Below are 22,447 nucleotides of genomic sequence, written 5' to 3' on the forward strand. Positions count from 1 at the left end.
TATCGGATCACTAGCATAGCCCAACAATTCATTACTCTAAATGTGTTTACTCCATTTAGTTTTGTTTTCAGAATATTTCTAACTCTTTTAATGTATTCTGATGCTGCATGTTGTTTAACTTTCGAGTGGAGAATATCATTCGCTTCTAATAATCCTAGGTATTTAGAGTGGTCGTCAGATGAACTTCCTTTTATATATTTCTTTTGACCAAAATTAAAATTGCTAGTGTCATTAATTTTGCCTCGTTTAATAAATAAAATTGAGCATTTATCTAAACCGATTTGCATTTTGATGCCCTGACTGAAAATACGAACTGTTTTCAATAAAGAATCTATTTGCTGGGCGTGATATTCCATTTAACTTTAACTCATCCATATACAACAGATGGGAAAGTTTAATATTACATTTAGGAATTTCATATTCAAGTTTTGTTTTCTTCAGAATCATAGACAAAGTTATCAAACAAATGTTGAAGAACAATGGTGAAAAGGAATCACCTTGGAAAATTCCACGTTTAATGCTGAATTCTCCAAATCGTTCGTTATTCACTATTGATGTTGTTTCCCATGATTGCATAGCAGTAGTCAGAAACGAACATATGTTTTTGCTAATTCCAAATATTTTTAATGAATTTAGGATCCAGGAGTATGGGAGGGAATCGAATGCTTTCTTGTAGTCTATCCATCCCATGTTTGAATTAGTTTGTCTTCTTTTTGAGTTTCTGAGAATCATTTTATTAAACAATAAAATACAAAATACGAAAAGATAATTGCCTTTTTGTTCAATCAGATAAATCTGATTATCTGCTAAGTAGTGGTATATGGAATTTGCTATTATTGCAGTGAACAGCTGAAGCATAGTTGGTAGGCATGTTATTGGACGATAGTTACTTGGATCTGCATCCCTCATCCTTATCCTTATCTTTCATGAAGAGAAAAGTGCGCCCAGATATCATCCAGACTTCACTTGAACCTGACTAGAACAAATAATTAACTTGTTCTGCCATTCGATCATGTAGACTGGTTGCATGTTTTAACCAAAATCAATGTAGTTCGTCTTTACCATTTGCACTCCAGTTTTTTAATTTTCTAGCTGGAGCACTGACCATTTCTTTAGAGATAATGACATTTTTCACTTGTTTTTGTTTCATTTCTGATTCTATTTCCTTAATCCATGAAGCATCTTTATTGTGTTCAATAGGATTATCCCAGATTGACTTCCAAAATTTGAGTGTTTCTTCTTTTCCTGGTGAATGATGGTTTGCATATGTCTTTCTCTGGAGAAACTGAAAGAACTGACGTTGGTTCTGTCGAAATTGCATATTTTTTACATATTGGTTTATTCTTGCTTCATATCTTTTAATTTTCTGTGCAGTCGCTGTAATTCTTTGTTTTAGCTCTTCGGTAACTTCAGCAATTGTTTTGTTAGCCAACTTATATGTGTTAATCAGTTTGTTTTTGATGTTATTGTTTTTTTTCCAACCGTCCTTCTTTAAAACTCTTTAAGTTGATTAGATCAGCACGAAGCCTGCTGACCTTTCGTTCTAACCGGATTTTCCATGGTTCAGATTGTTTCATCCTCAGCTTTTGCTATTTCGGTTTGTAACCAAGCATCACTGAAATGATATAGGCTGTGCTATATAAAAGCTGATTTGTTCCCTTTATACTGTTCGTTGTGAGGGTTTCAATTACAGCATTTGCGTCTAATAGGAGCTGTTTTAGCTTAGATTGTTGTAAAGCTTTAAATGGTTGTAGTCTTATACGGTCATTTATGGAGTTCATATGTTCCAATATCCCTGAGTTCATTTTACACTGCTCTTCTGTCAAAACATTCTGAGGTATGTCATCAGCTTGATGTTTACTGAGTTGAATTCCAAAGATTGATATAGCAACCTTCTGATCATTTGTTGTTACTGGAGTTGTTGGTTTATTACGTAACTCTTGAAGCTCAAGTTCAGTAAATATTTTTTACGGAAAATAAAATTCTTTTGGACCATAAGTGTTTGTTCTGTTATAGCAGATTCTGGGAATTTCTGTTTCCAAATTAAATGCATACGGTTTCGGAAACCTCGTTTTTCTGGTTTTGATCTGTAAAAACATTTCGTAAAATCTCTGTTTTCTTCTACAGTCCATTTTTTACGTTTGGTTTCTTCCAGTGGCTTTTCAGCATCCTGCCCTGATTGCAAGGCAAGTAGAATTGGGTCCTGTAGCCCACTTATCTCCTGATGCCCAGGATCCCCAACATCTGAAGCAGTCCTTGATGACCCGGGAGTCTACTGATCCGGTACCGATCTCTCCTTCCTTTTTGCCATTAAGATGGGGGGGGATTGAACACTGTTAGTCTCGACCCTCAGTTGAGATTTGGCTGAAAAGGGTGGACGTGCTGGCAGCAATGCAACCGCCAGAATAACTGAAGAATTCAAGCCCCAACGCCACGACAACGTGGGTATTATTATTATTAGTAGTAGTAGTAGTAGCACCAGAGTAAAACAAAAGACTCCAACTTAATTCAATGCGAAGATCTCAACACAACAAAAATGAATGTGAACCAATAGATACATGTAATTACACCAGAATACACCAGTAATTTTACTTTCGAATCGCTTGATGCATTGAAAAAACACACAGTACAAGCGAGAGGTCTCTCAATCTTGCATATTAACATCAGAAGCATCCGAAAACATTCGTTATTGTTACAGGTTTATCTTAGGAATTACACTGACATTATTGATATATTGATTCTAACAGAAGTATCCATAACTAATGACGAAGCGAGTGCTTTCCAAATTACAGGCTTCCAACAACATAGATCATGCCGCCAAACAAAAAGAGGGGTGGAATATTAATATTTATCAAACAAAATTAATAGCAAAAGAAACGGCTTTTTAGTTTGAGCATGCTGAAACCCCCTGCCTCGAAATCATTAATACCACCAATACACAGCATCCCATAACACTAAATGTTATTTACAGGCCACCAAACCTAAACATGATAAAATTCTTGCACGAACTCAATTGCTGGCTTTCACGCCAAGAAATATGCCCAAAGGAATACCTAATAATAATTGGCGACATAAATATAAATATTACAAACGAAAACTAGAACAACACTGTACAATACCTAGACACGCTATCCATGTAAAATCTAATACCAACAATAACATCATGTACTAGAGAAGAAATATTCGGAAATACTATCACTGCCTCCTGTCTAGTTCATATAAACGTCCGAGCACCACCAAACTGTTACACTGCATCAGTCATAAAGTGCAAAGTAGCAGACCATTACTTCACAGCTCTAAATCTGCACACCAAGACAATATCCATGCAACGTCCCACAGAAAATAATAATAGACGAAGAAATAGTCAACCACGAAATAATTAAAACAGACTGGGAACAACTGGCATCAGATTCTGCAGATATCTTATAAAACAGCATTAAACTCATGAGTAAATCTATAAAAAAGCTAAAAAGAAAATCAGAATTCGTTCAAACACAACACAAAATCCTTGGATAACACAAAATGTAATCCTAGAAATACACAGAAAGGACATTTTATGGAAAGAAGCGTCCTTTCTGTGTATTTTAGCAATATCCAAATAACACAGCTTTAAAAACTCAATATAAGATAACAAGGAATCGCCTTTCAACACAAATCAGAAAAGCAAAAAGATGCTACTACAGAGACAAACTAACCTCTGCACAAAACAACATAAAACATACCTGGCATCTGATCAATCAGATGTTAGATTATGTTCCCACACCACCGCAACCGAAATCATAATACACAGCTTCATGAAAAACGCAAATCCTATCCAGTAACTAGCAAATGAATATAACCAATACTTTGCAGACTCCATCAAAGAACTACACAGGAATATTCCCCAATCAAAAAACGTGACCCTCCACTTGGACTACAATGAAAACAGACATTATGGTTCCCAACCATAAAAGAAGACCTAAAGATATAAAGCAACATGCAAGTAATTTGAGTCCTATCCTACTAAAATTAATAAATAAAATATTTAAAACAGGACATTACCAATTATGCTAAAGACCACCACAATCTCACCCATATACAAACATGGAAAAAGAAATTTAATCAGCAATTACAGACCCATAGCAACATCACCAATTATCAACCAAATTATAGAGCGAATCATACTGAAGAAACTCACAGCATACACAGAGGCCATTAATATTATCCCCAAAACAAAATATGGTTTTCAGAAAATAAGGGAACAACATCTCTCTTGGAAGACTTTACAGAGTTAATTAATACTGCCTTAGACAAATACAAAATTGCCATGTTAGTCTTTATTGATCTAACGAAACCATTCGATACACTCACACATCAAACCCTGATAGAAAAGCTGAGGTATGTTGGAATAGACGGGCATCTTCACAGGTGGCTTACAATCTACCTTCAAAATAGAAAGCATATCACACGTATCGGGTCAAACCGAAGCAGAGAGCTACCAGTAACCTGTGGAGTTCCACTGGCAGCTGTACTCTCCCCAATTCTATTCAATATTTACACCCACGATATTAATCAGATACCACTCAAAGGCAAGATATATGAATACGCAGATGATAAAGCAATAATATCCATCCATAATAACGCAAGCATAGCCCAAACAAATATGCAACATGATATAAATCTGATCACAGACTGGCTCACGAAATACTCCATACACTTAAACTCAGAAAAGACAAAATTCATGATATTCAGAAATCCACTGACTCGACCGGTTATTAACAAATATGTGACCATCCAACATCCACTTTCCAACATAAAAAACGCACAGAACGGAAATCCCTCTACAATCACTCAGGTTGAAACAATATGATACCTTGGAATGTACTTCGATGCAGATATGAACTGGAATAGCCACAAAAACGATCTACACAAAAAACTCCGAACAATAACTGGCAAAGTCTACAGGTTAAAAGACAGTTCCCATACGCCTAAAAACACTAATATACAAAGCACTATGCCAAAATATACTAAGATACGCTATAACAACGTATGCTTTCTGTGCACCGTTTAAACTACATTGATTAATCTCATTTCAGTACAGAATTATAAAACTGATCTTTTGGGAAAAAAAAAGGCAATAACGACTTCATATACACTGCAATATCAGAACACAAAATACTGACAGAAAAACATTTATGTCACTACGCAACTTTGCTAAAGCATTATTTTGATGCCAACTGCAGGACAGTCAGAAATACGTACCGTATAAAAAGACCTCAGACTATTAATTATATCACATATAAATACAATAATCATTACGGAAAGGCCACGCGAAACTTCTACATCCCAGATATGATAAACAAATAACCTTTTGAATACAGAAATATTACAAACTACAATAGCCTGAAAAGAGCTCTAAAAGCATACTATGAACAAGAAACACGTACCCCAAATACCATAAAAACTTAATGAAACACAATATATTCGTTCAGGCTTTCATTTCAGCGACGACTCAATGCATTCGAAGTTGTGTGTGTGTGTGTGTGTGTGTGTGTGTGTGTGTGTGTGTGTGTGTGTGTGTGTGTGTGTGTGTGTGTGTGTGTGTGTGTGTGTGTGTGTGTGTGTGTGTGTGTGTGTGTGTGTGTGTGTGTGTGTGTGTGTGTGTGTGTGTGTGTGTGTGTGTGTGTGTGTGTGTGTGTGTGCGCGCGCATTTCTCAATCATAGATTTCGGAGCTTTCCAACACAGCAAAAAAAAAAAACAATAAATAATAACCAGCTGGTGTCATACTCAGATAAGTTTACATATAAGCTTTGAGGATGAAAGCAGAGAAATTACTTCTCATTCAAGATGAACCATATGTAACTAAGTGTATGTAATGCACGTATAACATATAAACCAATGTATGTAATATATGTAAATAAATGTATGTAGTATAAGTATCATGTGTAAACAAATGTATGTAATATAAGTATCATATGTAAACAACTGTAAGTAATGTATCATAGGAAAAAAACGTATGTAATAACTGTAACAAATATGCAATATAGAGTGATTATATCCATTGATATTGTATATGTAGAGTGTAACATTGCAAATAAACATCTGTAATAATGATCATTATGAATATTATAATAATATACGTTGTAAACATTCATCATTATTATTTAAAAAAACGTTATGTACGAGAAAGTATTTGTAATTCATAATTCTGTTTATGTAATGTATGTCATTTATCTGAGAAATAATAAAATGTTACAAAAAAGTAGTAGTAGTGGTATGAAAATCAAAAATCATTGTTCTTCGCAGTGGAAAGTTACTTAGACAAAATTATACAGATGCAACTATTTTTCTTGCAACACGTTACTCCTTTCTCTCTTATTCACGACTTTCATTTGAACAATTAGGAATGAATTCTTGTCATTTGTTTACCTTACAGAAGAACATCCACGTGTCAATCCTGTAACTACCTCTCAACAGCTTAAATATCTCATTCGTTTTGATTATTTAATCCATCAAATTCCAAAGTTTGCATGCTGTCTTGACTTATTCAATCGTCTCTGAACCCTGAATCCAACAACTCTTCATCGTTTAGAAAATCAGAAAACAAAATCTGTGTCAGGAATCCAGATGCGGTCAACAAATTCTTGTATGATAGAATCGCAACATTTTACTTCTGCACGTCACAGTTCTCTACATCATTGCCATAATCCACTGTGCAACCTTCAAACATTTTAGCAAATTGTACACGAAATTTCAGGTACCTCGTCACCATAACCTCCAAATCTTCTCCTCCTCCGTCTTTTCAAAAATATCCCCACCAATCGTATACTCTGTATTCTATCTTTGAAAATTTAAAACCTTTTACTTTGCTATATAGAACTGGTAGTTCCACCCCCTCGTTTATTTACCCACTCTATTGAAGTCCACTTTAAAGGATAGATTATCAGTTGTCCACCTGCAAATAATTGTAAATCACCATTCAAACTCTTTGCTTTGTCATATACATAAAAAAATAAACAAAATCTGCCACACAGCTAGTGACTGTCCTCTTGTTGGGTATCGTTCGCATTACGCAACTTGCTGCTAATTATTTGATAGCCAATCCCCAAACAACGCACTAATCCACCACTCACCACCATCTGTTACAATTTAGTTACCGGCTTTTCATGTGGCAAGCTGTCGAAAGCCTTTTGGAAAATCTAAATATACTATTGTTTAGGCAACTCCCTTGTCCAATGAATTTATCACCTTGTTGGAATAAGAAAACAGTTAACCATTATCAATTAGCAATTATTTAAACATTTACACACTCGACCAATTAAAACTATTACATTTATATATTGTTATACTTCATATACCTAAAACCGAAATAACAATACCTATGCAAGATGACTGACGAACTGGAATAGTCTATGCAATTGTTATGATTTGTTTTCCTCAGGTGTGGTCAAGTGATTATCATGTTGAGATTTTCCGGTGCAGAAAATGTAGTTTACCAGCAGCGACCGAAATATGAGGTGAGAAATATTACATTAGATAAAACTATTATTATAGATTAGAAAATTATTTCTTTATTCGGTACTAGAATGTATCTTATTTTTAGTAAATCATTTCTCTCGGTGCATACTGTTTAGATAGGTGATATCATTTTCTGATGATATGGCATTGATATACACCATTGAGGATTTATAAAATTAGTTGTTCCTGGTACTGAAACTAAATAATTGGGTTATCAATAATGGCCTTGAAATTAACATAAACTAAATATATACACTTCAACTTAAGCTAGACCAAACTGATTATGGTTTTGAAACATGTCGGAATGAAATTCAGAACTGTAATTGTAGATTATCCAAATTAGCAAAGAATGTGGGTTCCATATCGACAATAACTTCCAATAGGTTTCCCATATCTCACTTTTAACAAGATTCGTAATTAACAGAATATATTATTAAAAATGCAGCAGTTTTAAGTTGCTTCTTCCTGCTTAGCATTACACTATCCATGATATTTCTTCATTGCAATATGGTGTCACTTTTTGGGTGAAGATTACAAAAACAATCTGTTTCTCTTTAATTATGCTTTTCATGTATTATTTCATTATTCGCTTTTAGGATTTCGATGTCTTCAGCACTTTAGGAGGATCGCTTGGACTGTGGATCGGAATGTCTCTGATGACATTGTATGACATTGTAGAGATTCTTTTCTTAGTTCTGATTTAACTTCTGTAGAGTAACTCTGAAGAGATGCAAACGACGATTTAGAGTTGGAAGAAGAGTTTCCCTAAAGAGAAGAACGTCATGGGATGGACAAGAACGCGATTAATTTTAATATCACTTCGGAGGCGATCATATTCATTTCTGATAAATATTCTATTAAAAAATAACCTTCAGAAATATATCTCTAAGCTTTAACTTTGCATTCTAACATGTTAGTAGAATTATCTTTATGGTAATTCAAATAACGTCTTAATGAACTCACCTAGAATTGATCCAATTGGATAAACTCTAACAATCGCGTTCTCTAACTTGAAATATTTTTTTTATTCAGAACAGATAAATATTCATCTAATGAGATGTCAACTTTATCTTTCTCTGTCCACATTAAATTTTTATTTTAAATTCCGGTTAAAACGTTTATATAAGGTATCAGTAAGGTCAGTGAATGTAATATTTCTCAATGAGGAAATGTGATGTAATCCTTCATCTAACGTTTAGTCTTGATTCGCTTCTCTAATTCCATTCTCTGAATGCAATGAGTTAAATAAGTTGTTACTTAAAATATGTGGCTAAGTATGTAAATACATGATTACATATGAATCAAGTATGTAAATAAATGGTTTCTATGTAAGACAAAAACAATAAATAAATAGATATTATGTTATTAAAATAAATCCTATTAAAAGCCCTGTAGTGTTGTTATTATTTCTCTACATCACAATAACGTAGACCTTTCAAAGCCCAGTATTATCAATTGTTATGTGACAAACTATCATCCAGAATTTTGCCATTTCTGCATTCTCAACCACTTAACAAAGCTTAACTACTTAACCAATGTAAAAGACATTATTACTTCTGGATGGAGCTAGTGCAGTGATAGAGTTTCCTGGGTTTTAAACAATAATAAATTAATACGCTTAATATTTTGATTTTTTTGCTTAATCATTAAGCAATATTGTATAAATTATTGAAACAAATGCGCTTGGTGTTATTGTAAGTGTCTTCAATAAAATTATTTGTATTCTGATTTTCAGCAAATGTAGGTAATCTTATTTTTAAAATCAGCAACAATGCAGTCATAAATCATCAGTAAATAACTTTCATTTGCTATAATAAATAACAGGGTAATGCCATTACATAGATATTCACTCACTCACTCATCTCATCCGATTGGTAACGGGTTGAGTCCACTAAGAAGAAAAGTTCTCCACTTATCGCGATCTCTAGTCATCTCAATCATGACTCTATAGCTGGGTGGATATGAATGTTTTTTCAGCAACTTTATCCAAGTACTTCTTGGTCTACCTCAAGGTCTTTTTCTTCCTATATATCCATTCAGAGCTAGATATGGGAGTCTATGAGGGGCCATTCTCTGAATATGACCAAACTATCTCAGTTGATGCTTAATGATTGTGTCTATTATATTATCTGGGAAGTTTAAATCTGTTCTGACTTGATCATTAGTCTTGTGTTGCATCCAGTGGGTGTTATTAATTTTTCTGAGGCCTTTCATTTCAAATGCTCGAAGTTTCTTGATTGGTTGTTGAGTTAATCTCCAGGTTTCTGAAACATAAGTAGCCGTTGGGATAAGAATTGTTTTATATAATTTTAATTTTAGACTCGTTGGGATTTTTTTTTTATTTTTCCATATTTTGTTCAGTTTATTCATGTTGGTCCAACCTAGGTTTAGCCTGTGTTTTACTGTTTCCATATTGTTGACGTTACTAGATATAAGACTGCCTAGATAAACATATGTATTAACTTGTTTCAGCAGGTGATTTTCAAGATTTATAGAAATGTTTTATTCTTCTCTACCTATCTTCATTATTTTTGTTTTATGAAGATTTATTTTCCTACCATAGGTTTTACAGGAGTCACTTAAAATATTAATAGTTTTTTCTAGCTGTGGTTTAGAATCTGCGAAAATAATGATATCATCTGCGTATTTTATGTGATTAATGTTGGTACCATTGATTTTTACACCTGGTTCATCAGCTATGGTTCTACAGACTTCTTCTAGGAAGATGATAAAGAGTTGGGGTGAGAGAGGGCATCCCTGCATTACACCTTTCTCGACTCTGAAATTCTCGGTTTTAATGTTGTTTGTTTTAACAAAAGCTTTGGTGTCTCCATAATAATTTGTAATAAATGTTAAAATATCAGAATTTATTTTTACGTTTTTTAGGATAGTAATCAATTTGTTTCTATTAACTGAATCAAAGGCTTGTTTAAATCTATAAAACAACAGTATATGGGCAGGTTGTATTCCCAATATTTTTCTGCTATATTATTAATCTTCACCTTAATAATATAGCAGAATGACCATTAATAACTTATTAATGGTCTATAGTGGATCTATGTGGCCTGAATCCTGCTTGGTTTACCTCTATGATTTTTTTCTGTAAGCACCTGTGTTCTCGTTTGTATAATTCGAATATATAGTTTATAATATGACTTAAGAGGGTTAAGGGTCTATAATTTTCACATATTCTTTTGTCTCCTTTTTTGTGAAATGGTATAATAATTTCTGTTTTCTAGTCAGTTGGCATAACTCCAGTATAAAAAATTTGATTAAATAAATTCATTAAGAAATTAATGGCTTCCTTGCCACCATATTTCCATAGTTCTATAGATATTTCATCTTCACCTGTAGCTTTTGAAAGTTTCATTTGGTTTATTGCATTTATAATTTCTGATGAGGTTATTTGTGGTGCCTTTTCATATATCATCTTTTCTGTTACAATTTCCTCCTGCTGTTCGTTTTGAAATAATGTTTGATAGTAGTCCTTCCAAATTATTTTAATATTTTGTATTGACCCAGTTTCTAGATTTTTTTTATCAAGAAACATAGATATTCTACATCCAATATTAATGCCGATATCAAACTTTATCGGCATTAGTGTTAGATGTACTATGAGCTCACTGACTGCATTTATTTTAAATTCGATGATTCATCCACTTCAAGACGGATGAAAAACATTTGGGTGGTACATTTCAGTATATCAACAAGCAATAGTGGATGACCGGATATGCTTCGGTAAGATTCAGGAATCAATATATTTACCAATAGAGATTGACCAAATTCGAAAAGGACGAAGAATTTCACTTCAGAATTTTTCTGAGACTTTATGCTTGTTAAATATTTATTTCTTACTCTCAGAATGGTAATTTCCCCTTATATCAATCTCATATAGAAGACATTGCAAATACATTAGCACATTAATTTCGGTGGTTTGTGGTTTGTATGGTAATTAAACATGCGCGCTACAAAGTTGGATCAGAAAATTTCTGAATATGTCTCCCACACATATCCATCCATTATCCAGAATATATGAATAGAACAGGAAAAAAACCAACGAATAATACAGGATGAGTCACTGCAAACGAATAAAGAACAACTGTTAATCCAAAGAGCATATCGCAAAGAGTGGGCGTTGGATTATTACATGATAAGTTAGTCTTTATTATACAGAAAAGACAGATCCCATGCTTATAATCATTAACAGTCACCGCGCGCACACACACACATATATTTAAAAAATTCCAAATTATTTCATATCAGGAACAGGTTGAATGCGGATTAAGTTCCAAGATGGATAAATCACCAATAACGTGATATTGGTGATTTGGGTATTGGATATTGGCGTTTTAATAACGTGATATTGGCGTTTTAATAACGTGATATTGGCTTGAAATTCCTGATATTATCGTAGTGTTCATTAGATAAATAGCAGAGCAAAATGGTATGTTGAACTCAAAAGAATAAGGATCTTCCTGCAGTCAACTCTGAAACACAAGTTAAGCAAAAGAATGAACTTCCTGTAGTCGACTCTGCAATGGATGCTCACAATGGTGTTCTAGACGTCGCACTGAGCAATAACGTTTTTCAAAACACGAATATTAAAACTTGATGAAAATGATTGTTTACACAATATATAAACACCTAACTGAGCTATTGATGAAAATCACAAAAAGGAAGCTTAATCATAAAAAACATTATGCTATCAAAAAAATCATTTTTTAAAATGCAATGGAAAAAGGGTGCGAAAATTTATTCAAACCTTCTTGGCTGTTCAAAAGTCATTTTCCCATAGAAACAGCGAATCTCTACAAAATTGACCAGTGTTGAAATTCGTGTATAAATTTCATTTGGTATCTGAAAATAAAATGAAATATGATTCGTCGAACTGGATGTTTACCTATACCATAATAAAGAAATGAAACCTTTGCGTTTTAATAACGTGATATTGGCTTGAAATTCCTGATATTATCGTAGATTTCATTAGATGCATCGAAAACAGTTTCCTCATGAGAGTTTATAATATTGCATTTCACAGACACACAACTAGATACCATTACGTGCTTCATTAAAAATTAATCAAATAATGGAATCTGGTTTGGTTAGAATCACAAAAAGATATCTAATTCTCGTGACAGCGACAATAACAACTAAAACAAAATCTCACTGGATTACGTGAGATTTTGTAATCTCACGTAATCCCGTGAGATTACAAAAGAATAAATGCATTAAGAGGTTAGCTATGAATCAAATATACAAATATCATTATAAAAGAAATCAGAGTTTGATAAAAAATCGAAATTTTGCAGATCATTGGTAATTGCTGAAGAGAGTATTGATTGTTGCAGTCAAACAGACATGAGAGTGAGTTGTCTGGAAGACTGAAAAATTGTGTACTCCCTGATGGAATCGGGAAGTGAATGTGGCATTCATTGAAGAGAATGAAGTCCATTGAACGTTCCCCCAAAATAAGTTATCATGTATTCTGAGAGATCGCCAAGAAAAGTATGAGAGAGCTACTCTGTGTGCAAAATTAACTAAACAGAAGTCATGGGAATCCTTTAGAAAGAAGACAAATGACAAATTGAACAAGACAAGCTGGCAAAATGTTTTGAAGGCAATTGAAAACATAGAAATGGAGAAAAATACTGTAAAAGGAATGAGAGATGAAAAAGATGAGACGAAAACAGAAGACAAAGACATCCAAAAATGAAATTGTTTAAGGCAGATACTTTGAAAGTGATTTAAATGAAACAATTATTGGCAGAACAGTAGCATTCCCTAGGATTCTAATCAGATGTACATGTGAGTACTTGCTGTAAAAAAGTCATCAATAACTTGAAATATGTAAAGCAGGTGGACTGATTGATATTTAACCAGAAATGCTGAAGTTTGAAGAAAAATACAAGTTTTACGGTCACTGCACGAATAATTCTAAGCAGCTTGTGAGAATATAGAAATCAGGATGATTGAAGTAGATCTATCATAGTACCCATCTAAGAATAAAAGAAATGAATCGGAACGTTAAATCTGCAGTGAAATTTCTCTACTGAATGCTTCACGTATGATTCACACAAGCAATGCAAGCAGACAAGAGGCTTCACATCTCATCTCTCCTTAAACGAAGATGTTCTAGGCCAGCTTAACCATTTAATCTGAAGAATATCTTGGATTCGAATCGTAACCGAAATTTATATTAATTTGAATTATTGCATTTTCTATAACATTAAGGAGTCCTGACTAAAATCTTTATTCAGTGATCTATAATTGCTAACTTTATATGATGGATCCATTCTTATGAATTAAGATAACCCTTTCACACTTCCAGTCAGAGCGACCTATTTGCAGTTTATTATTTTAGGATAATCAAAACGGTTCTGTTTAATATCGGGTTACTTGATTATCAATTTGGTATCTTAAAAAGTCTTCCTGAATACCAAACTATAGTCTTTAAATTCCTCTTTGCAATATTGTTTATGGAATCTCTTTTCCTTATTGTGTAGTCACTTGGAGTAAATTCTTTACATTCACGGATGTTTTCATCCCAACCTTTACTTCTAACATAACATAACAAAATGAATGCGTATTTGTACGCATGAACCATGTCATAGTATTTCATTCGAATATTTTAAGTGTTCCCATCATTATAATTAATACAAATATTGCAACATTTATGAGCAAATATTTGGTAAGGGTTCGCTAGCATCCATACTTGTTATTGTCGTCATCATTCGACCGATAACCCTTAAAAAACCAGTGGAATATATTTCCCTTAGCGCATTCAGAATGTAGTAACTCAGGTCAGTTTACGTTGAAAATGCCCGAGAAAAGAAAAGTTGAGTCTACGCCACTTTATAGCAGGAAGTTGCTTTCTCAATCTCAGATTGTGGGAGTCCTACAAATAGTTGAGGTTAAACATCCCGTACGAAAATGCGTAAAATGTGTGGTTTTAAATGTATGCATTGCTGGTTTCTTTTATCAAACAGTCCAATTTGTCAGCTTTTATCTAACCGTAATGGATATTCAAACAGCAGCAGCAGCAGGTGAAGATTTTGAGTCTGCAGCTGTAACGATTTGCAACACCAACCCGTAAGTGTTTGTTTCTATTATTGCTTTTCCACTTTGGTCAGGGAATATTTGAACCGAAAATTGTCAAACGCGACTCCATTTCATGCTTTATTTACTAATATGAAAATTATAGATTTGTAGGTTGCAGAAATTGGTTGATAGGTGGAAAAGGGGTGATGTGATTGAGGCAATCAAATTACTGAAAGGTTTTTATATGATTAATTCAGAGGATATTTTTCAGAACAGGTCTGTTGGTGGGAGGACTAGGGTACATCCATGGAAACTAAGCAAGAGTGTGGTTAGCAAGGGTGTAAGAACTAGGTTTTTTACTTGGAGAGTGGTGAATGAGTGGAATAAGTTGCCAGTGTCTGTTGTGGGTGCCATGACTGTGAATGAGTTCAAGGCAAAGTATGATAGATACTGTGTGGATGTTGAGTAATTGTTTATGGGCCTCCCTCGATGAGACTAAGGACGCCTTGTAGTTGCCCGTAATAATAATAATAATAATAATAATAATAATAATAATAATAATAATAATAATAATAATAATAATAATAATAATAATAATAATAATACATTTCCCGCAAATGTTCTCATAGAACGTCTAGGTTCTTGAACATTTATCAGTGTAAGAAGTTAGGAAATGCAGCGGGTGCTGTTAAAGATAAACAGAAATGATCCTGAAACTCTCTGTCAATGATATCACCTGACATCTATAGAGACTAATTCTACTGATCATCTGTTAAATGACGAATCAATCCAGTTTTTTACAGAATGGTTCGCTTTACAAATAAATTTAATCAATACTTCTCATGACAATAAGACAATATCTTTCGAGATCTCTTGTAAATAAAACATTTAACACGTTCGTTGCCACGCTCTCCTCGGGCATAGTTTGTTCCCGCACGAAGAGCTTTCGCATCTACAAGGTCACTACCAGTAATCTCGTAGCCGGCTTATCAGACAGAATTCTGTTCATATGCCAACTACGAGAAATCTCGTATCACCCCCACCTATATATTACATGCACTGACGACTGTTTTGTTTTGGTCTTTAAAAACTTTCATTTTTGCCATGACCAATAAAAGAAAACTTACTGATAAAGAATTAGAAGCTTACGCTAATATGAGCGATGATGATAAAATTAACTTGAGAAATGATTTTCGTCTTACTGCAGTAATTCGATACCGTGATTTTCATTTTCTACTATTGTTTTTAAACAGAATTACTGAGAAATATATTATTAATGAGCATCCGGAAGAATGCTACACTCCCAAGAAACCGATCCAGTTTTGTTCACTTTGTCCACATTATTGCAGAAAAGGTCCCATTCCGAAGAACTTTAAGGTAAATATTGCTTACTATCTCTCCGATTACTTTTTCCGTACTTTTCCTAGGATGATTTGTTTTAAATGAAGTTATCGTTCTCTGCTTCTAATAATTTTTTTTCTTTTTAGTGAAAATAAAGACCCAAATGGCTTCACTTCGGCAATGTAAAATTATTTAAATTAAGTGTATTTAATCATGACACTTTTAATTTAAAAGTGTCATAAGTAACTCTACTTGTCATGCTGAAGATATATGATTCATCGGAATCGGCCAAGTGGAATCCAAAATCTAAGCGTGCTGAAAATTGAAGAGTTCACCGTGGTTGCAAACGAGTACAGAACAAAGGACGTCGCCATCTTTTCAGCTGTCCAAGGGAACAAAAGTGAGTCATGAAGTGCAACAAGTGCCAGAAGGAATAAGGTTCCGATGGAAGTCATATCATCTGCAGGAAATGCCATAGGAATCTTCACTTTACTTCACTTCACGTTGCCATGCTGTTTCTGAATTTTCAGAAACAGCATGGCAACGCAAATCCAATGCCAAAAGAGAAGAATGGAAGTGCCTAAACTACAGAGAGAAACGCCGCCACCCACGACGCAACTAATTAGGTTGGAGGCAGAATCAGACGATGAACTGAACAGACAACAAAATACCGATGAGTCTCATAATTTGAATTCCGTAAATTTATTACTTGAAAAATGTTTATAAAATATAAAAGCCAGCTTAGTAGATCTTGTCCAAGAACTATTTGATAAACACAATAAACAAATAACAAAAAAAATTAGCAAATATCAACAGTTTGTTAAATTTAATAATACGACAGTCGAGGAAGTGTTACAAACGGTAAAAGACATTAAAACCAGCATTAACGTACTAACTGACAGGTAACTCAAATTGATAAAATTCACATCCGAACTCTGTCAAGAATTTAATTCCCTGAAACTACAATACGAACTTTTAAATCAACAACAACATAAAGAAGACCTTGTCATAAACGGTCTTCCAGAAACTGAATCCACAGAAAATCTCAGAGATCTAGTTTTAAATTTAGGCAATGCAATTAACATCCCCCTACAGCATAATGATATTCAGACCATAAATCGGATTCCCAGGAAGAACAAAACACAAGGCTTGCCACGACCCGCACAAGTCCTAGTTTCTCTGACAAGCAAGGCTACAAGAGACAATCTCATAAAAGCCAGCAGACTGAAAAAAACCACTTGTCAAGGACTTAAACGCAACGGAAGACAATACACCACTCTTTCTCTCTGAGTATTTAACATCTTTTAATCAGAATCTGTTGTACCAAGCAAGAAAAGCAAAAACAGAAAAAAATTATCAATTTTTGTGTATCAAAGACGGAAAGATATTCTTGAGAAAGTCACAAACTTCAAAGACATTAGAAATAAAAAGCTCGGAAGACAGAGATAAGCTGCTAGAGTGAACCAAAAGACTCCAATTTAGTTCAAAAAGAAGACCTCAACACAACAAAAATGAATGTAAACCATCAGATAGATGTAATTACTCCAGAATACATCAACAATTGTATTTTAGACTCGCTTGATGCATGGAAACAACACACAATGCAAGCAAGAGGCTCCCAATCTTTCATATTAACATCAGAAGCATCCGAACGCATTGGTTATTGTTTCAGATTTATGTGAGGAATTACACTGATATTATTAATATATTGGTCCTAACAGAAATATCTATAACTAATTACGAAGCGACTGCTATCCAAATTCCAGGCATACAACAACATAGATCATGCTGCCAAACAAAAAGAGGGGGTGGAATATTAATATTTAACAAACATAAATTAATAACAAAAGAATCGGCCTATCAATTTGAGCATGCTGAAATCCTTTGCCTCAAACCACTAATACCACCAATAGACAGCATCCTATAATACTAAATGCTATTTACAGGCCAAAAAACCCAAACATGATAAAATTCTTGCACTAACTCAATTGCTGGCTTTCACACCAAGAAATGTGCTCAACCGAATACCTAATGATAATTGGCTACATAAATATAAATATTGCAAACGGAAACCAGAACAACACTGTACAATACCTAGACACGATATCCATGTATAATCTAATACCAGTGCATGCTGGTATTAGATTATATATGGATAATACCAATTTCAGAGCATGCTGAAATCCTTTGCCTCGAAATCACTAATACCACCAATAGACAGCATCCCATAATAGTAAATGCTATTTACAGGCCACGAAACCTAAACATGATAAAATTCTTGCATTAACTCAATTGCTAGCTTTCAAGCCAAGAAATGTGCTCAACCGAATACCTAATGATAATTGGCTACATAAATATAAATATTGCAAACGGAAACCAGAACAACACTGTACAATACCTAGACACGATATCCATGTATAATCTAATACCAACAATAGCATCATGTACTAGAGAAGAAATATTCGGAAACACTCTCATGCCTCCTGTGTAGATCATATAAACATCCGAGCACCACCAAACTGTTACACTGCATCAGTCATAAAGTGCATCTAGCATCTTAACGAGATGCTAGATTGCGTTCCCGACACCACCGCCTCCGAAACCATAAAACACAGCTTCATGAAAGACGCAAAACCTATCCAACAAAAAACAAATGTCTTTAATCAATACTTTGCAGACTCCGTACAAGCACTACACAGAAATATTCACCCAATCACAAAACGTGTTCCACCGCTTGGACCACAATCAAAACAGACATTATGGTTCCCAAACATAAAAGAAGCAGAACTTCTCTCTGCACTACTTCAAATCAAACCCCTGGAATTGATTGTAAAGGCCTAAGGATATCAAGCAACATGCAACTTGCTTAGGTCCAATCTTACTAAAATTAATAAATAAAATATTTAAAACAGGACAGATACCAAGGATGCTAAAGACCGCCATAATTACACCCATATAACAAACATGGAAAAAGAAATTTAATCAGCAATTACAGAGGCCCAGGAATTAATGGTATAAGACCAAAGGATATCAAGCAACATGCAACTTGCTTAGGACCTATCCTCCTAAAATTAATAAATAAAATATTTAAAACAGGACAGATACCAAGTATGCTAAATTCCGCCCTAATCACACCCATCTACAAACATAGAAAAATAAATTGAATCAGCAATCACAGACTCATAGCAACATTACCAATTATCAATCAATTTATGAAGCGAATCATACTGAAGAAACTTAGTATGATCCGATTCAGCATGCATAGAGACCTTTCATATTATCTCCGAAACAAAATATGGTTTTCATAAAAATAAGGGAACAACATCTCTCTTGAAGACTGTACATACGTAATTGATACCGCCTTAGACAAGAACAAAATTGCTATGGTAGTCTTTATTGGTTTAACTAAAGCATTGGAAACACTCACACATCATACCTTGTTATCAAAGCTGAGGCAAGTTTGAATAGAATAGAAATAACCTCTGCACAGGTGATTTATGAACTACCTACAAAATAGAAAGCATATCACAAGTATCGGGTCAAACCGAAGTAGAGTGCTACAAGTAACCTGTGGAGTGCCACAGGGAGTTGTACTCTCCCAAACTCTATACAACATTTACACTCACGGTATTAATCAGCTACCCCTCAAAGGTAAGATACTCCAATACGCAGACGATACAGCTATAATATCCATCGATTATAACGCAAGCATAGCCCAATCAATTACGCAACATGATATAATTCTGATCACAGACTGCCTCACGAAAAACACCATACACCTAAACTCAGATAAGACAAAATTAACGATATTCAGAAATCCACTGACTCGACCAGTTGATAACAAATATTTGCCATCCATCATCCACTCTCCAACATAAAAAATACAGAAAACCACAACAATCATTCAGATTGAAATAATACGATACCCTGAAATTTACCTCGATGCAGATATAAACTGGAACAGTCAAATAAATCATCTACACAACAAACTCCGAACAAAATTGACAAACTCTACAGGTTAAAAGACATAGTTCCCACACGCCTAAAAACACTAATATACAAAACACTATGCAAAATATACTAAGATACGCTATAACAACGTATGCTTTCTGTGCACACTACAAATTAAATAGATTAATGTCACTACGGTACAAAATGATAAAACGGATCTTTTGGGAACAAAGAGAAAATAACCACCTTATATACGTTGCAATGACAGAACACAAAATACTGATAGAAAAACATTTATGTCACTATGCCGCTTTGCTAAAGCATTATTGCGATGCCAACTACAGGACAGTCAGAAATACATAACGCATAACAAGTCCTTAGACAACTAATTATATCACATATAAATACAATAATCACTACGGAAAGCCCACACGAAACATCTACATCCCAAACATGATAAACAAATTAGCTTTTGAATACAGAAACCTTACAAACTACAATAGCCTGAATAGAGCCCTAAGGACATATTATGAACAAGAAAACGCACCAAAATAACATATAAACTTAATGAAACACAATATATTCGTTCAGGCTTCCAGTTCAGCGATGCATCAATACATTCCAAGTTATTGTATGTATGTGTGTGTGTGTGTGTGTGTGTGGGCGCGCGCGTGGGCGCGCGAATTTCTCAATCATAGATCTCATAGCTTCCCAACACAGCAAACAAACCAATAAATAATAAGCAGCTGGTGTTATCCTCAGATAAGCTTACATATACGTTTCGAGGATTGAAGCTGAGAAATTACTTTTCTTCCACCATATGTAATCAAATGTATGTAATGTATGTAATAACTGTAACAAATGTATCTAATGTAATAAAAATATAAATGTAATAAAAATATAAAAAAAAAATTAAAAAAATCGGATCTAACATTACTTCAGAGGCGAGTGGAGAATCTACAAGAATTTCGTGTCGAATATTATTATTATTATTATTATTATTATTATTATTATTCGTGAAACCTCCAAGGAGTCCGAACGCTCATCGCAGCATGACTCCTACAACTGTCTCAACCACTACACCGAACCTCTACTACGAATCATCTCTATCAACGCCATCTACCGCCCACCTCCACCACAACTGGTATTCTATGTCTGTAAATTGTGTGTGTTCTGAAGGGCCGATTTGTGTGTATGCGGAATGAAAAACCCGAGTTTCCGGGAGAAAAAATCCTGCTACCTCCGTATGAGATCGGCTAATTCACCTTCGATTGAAAATCGTGCAGATTAAGATTCCTCCCGTCGCGACGAGAATCGAACTTAGGCCTATTTCAATCGAAGGGTGCAATGTAAGGTTGTTCTTCCAATTGCGCTACGGAGGCGCTTAAAATATATAGAAACTATAACAGTTTCGGCAGTTACAATCGTAAGCAAAACTTTCATGACTGGAGCAACTCGTAGTAAAGGTGGAGTAATCCCCGATCACTATTTTAATATTTCCCATAATGTAAAACACATCTCCTAGGATATGTAGTGATTTCATACATTATGGTGGATACTACCATGATCGGTTTCGTCCTTATTTGTGGTCTCGTCAGTGGGAGCCAGACCCAGGATGTAAATACTCGGAATGATACAGAACTTATACTTTACCATAAAAGTTGCCAAAAAAGGTGTCGGATTAGGAAAGGCACCAGGAATTACTGAATTACTGGCTCCCACTGACGAGACCTCAAATAAGGTCGAAACCGCTCGGGACAGTGACCCTCCCATAATGTATAATATCATACATCTCTTAGGAGATGTGTTTTACATTATGGGAAATACTAAAGTTAGTGATCGGAGCTTACATAACCTTTCTACGAGTTGCCCCGGTCATGAAAGTTTTGCTTACGCTTGATCCCACGAAACGTTTACAATTTCTATTTCTAAATACGGTACGAAACTCTTGTAGTTTCTCTACTCTGCTCTGAAGTAATGTTGGATTCAATATCCGCTTAATTCGATTAATTGTGTCTATTTATTTTGAGAGATTAAGATAGTTTGGTAAAGTTTATTTTGAATTCAGTCTTCTCAAAATATGTCCAATTTCTACCATAGAGATTCTACAGAAATGAGCAGATTTTTCCAATGATGAATGTAGAACCGTCGCTGTTCACCTTCTCTGGCAATATGCATCTACTTTCATTGAGGGTCCAGTTTATACTACTAAAGTAATTCATCTCCTTCTCAATGTTTTTTGGTGTGTGTGGGGGGGATTCTATTTCCACTTGGAATTGGTGATTTAATTCTGACGTTTCATAATAGCCTTAGTTGGATTTTTTAAATTACCATATTCGTAAATGTATCTTGGACTGTGTTAGTTACCACCTCTGATTCATAATTCAAATGGCAATCGGGAAGAGGTTCCTCAACCAGAGGTAAATTGCTTCAAATTTTTGTCTTGATTTTCGAATATATATGGTACCACTCTCTCGCCAATAGATCTTGATTTCATGTACTATTCTGCGTTAGAGGAATTTCATATTCGGATGTGACCCTACTAACCCATTTAATATTCCCTGGGTGACTGGAGAAACTCCCATACGTGCCCTTTAGAGGACTATTTCCGGATTTTTT

At 34.4% G+C, this 22,447-nt stretch overlaps 1 protein-coding gene across 1 annotated transcript in view; it reads left to right on the plus strand.

Annotated features, from left to right (window-relative positions):
* ppk25 (DEG/ENaC-family ion channel pickpocket 25) overlaps positions 1 to 8,763 on the plus strand; it is a 100,003-nt gene extending 91,240 nt beyond the window's left edge. Inside the window, exons 10-11 of the mRNA XM_090409395.1 lie at positions 7,422 to 7,497; positions 8,095 to 8,763. Of these exons, the coding sequence (XP_090265521.1) occupies positions 7,422 to 7,497; positions 8,095 to 8,202 (184 nt within the window). The 3' untranslated portion in view covers positions 8,203 to 8,763. The remainder of the gene's footprint in view (positions 1 to 7,421; positions 7,498 to 8,094) is intronic.
* Positions 8,764 to 22,447: the final 13,684 nt, after the last annotated feature.

This window comes from Typopeltis vanoorti, chromosome 19 (assembly GCF_054136105.1).
Source record: "Typopeltis vanoorti isolate ZY-2024b chromosome 19, IOZ_Tvanoo_1.0, whole genome shotgun sequence".
NCBI classification, from domain to species: Eukaryota; Metazoa; Arthropoda; class Arachnida; order Uropygi; family Thelyphonidae; genus Typopeltis; species Typopeltis vanoorti.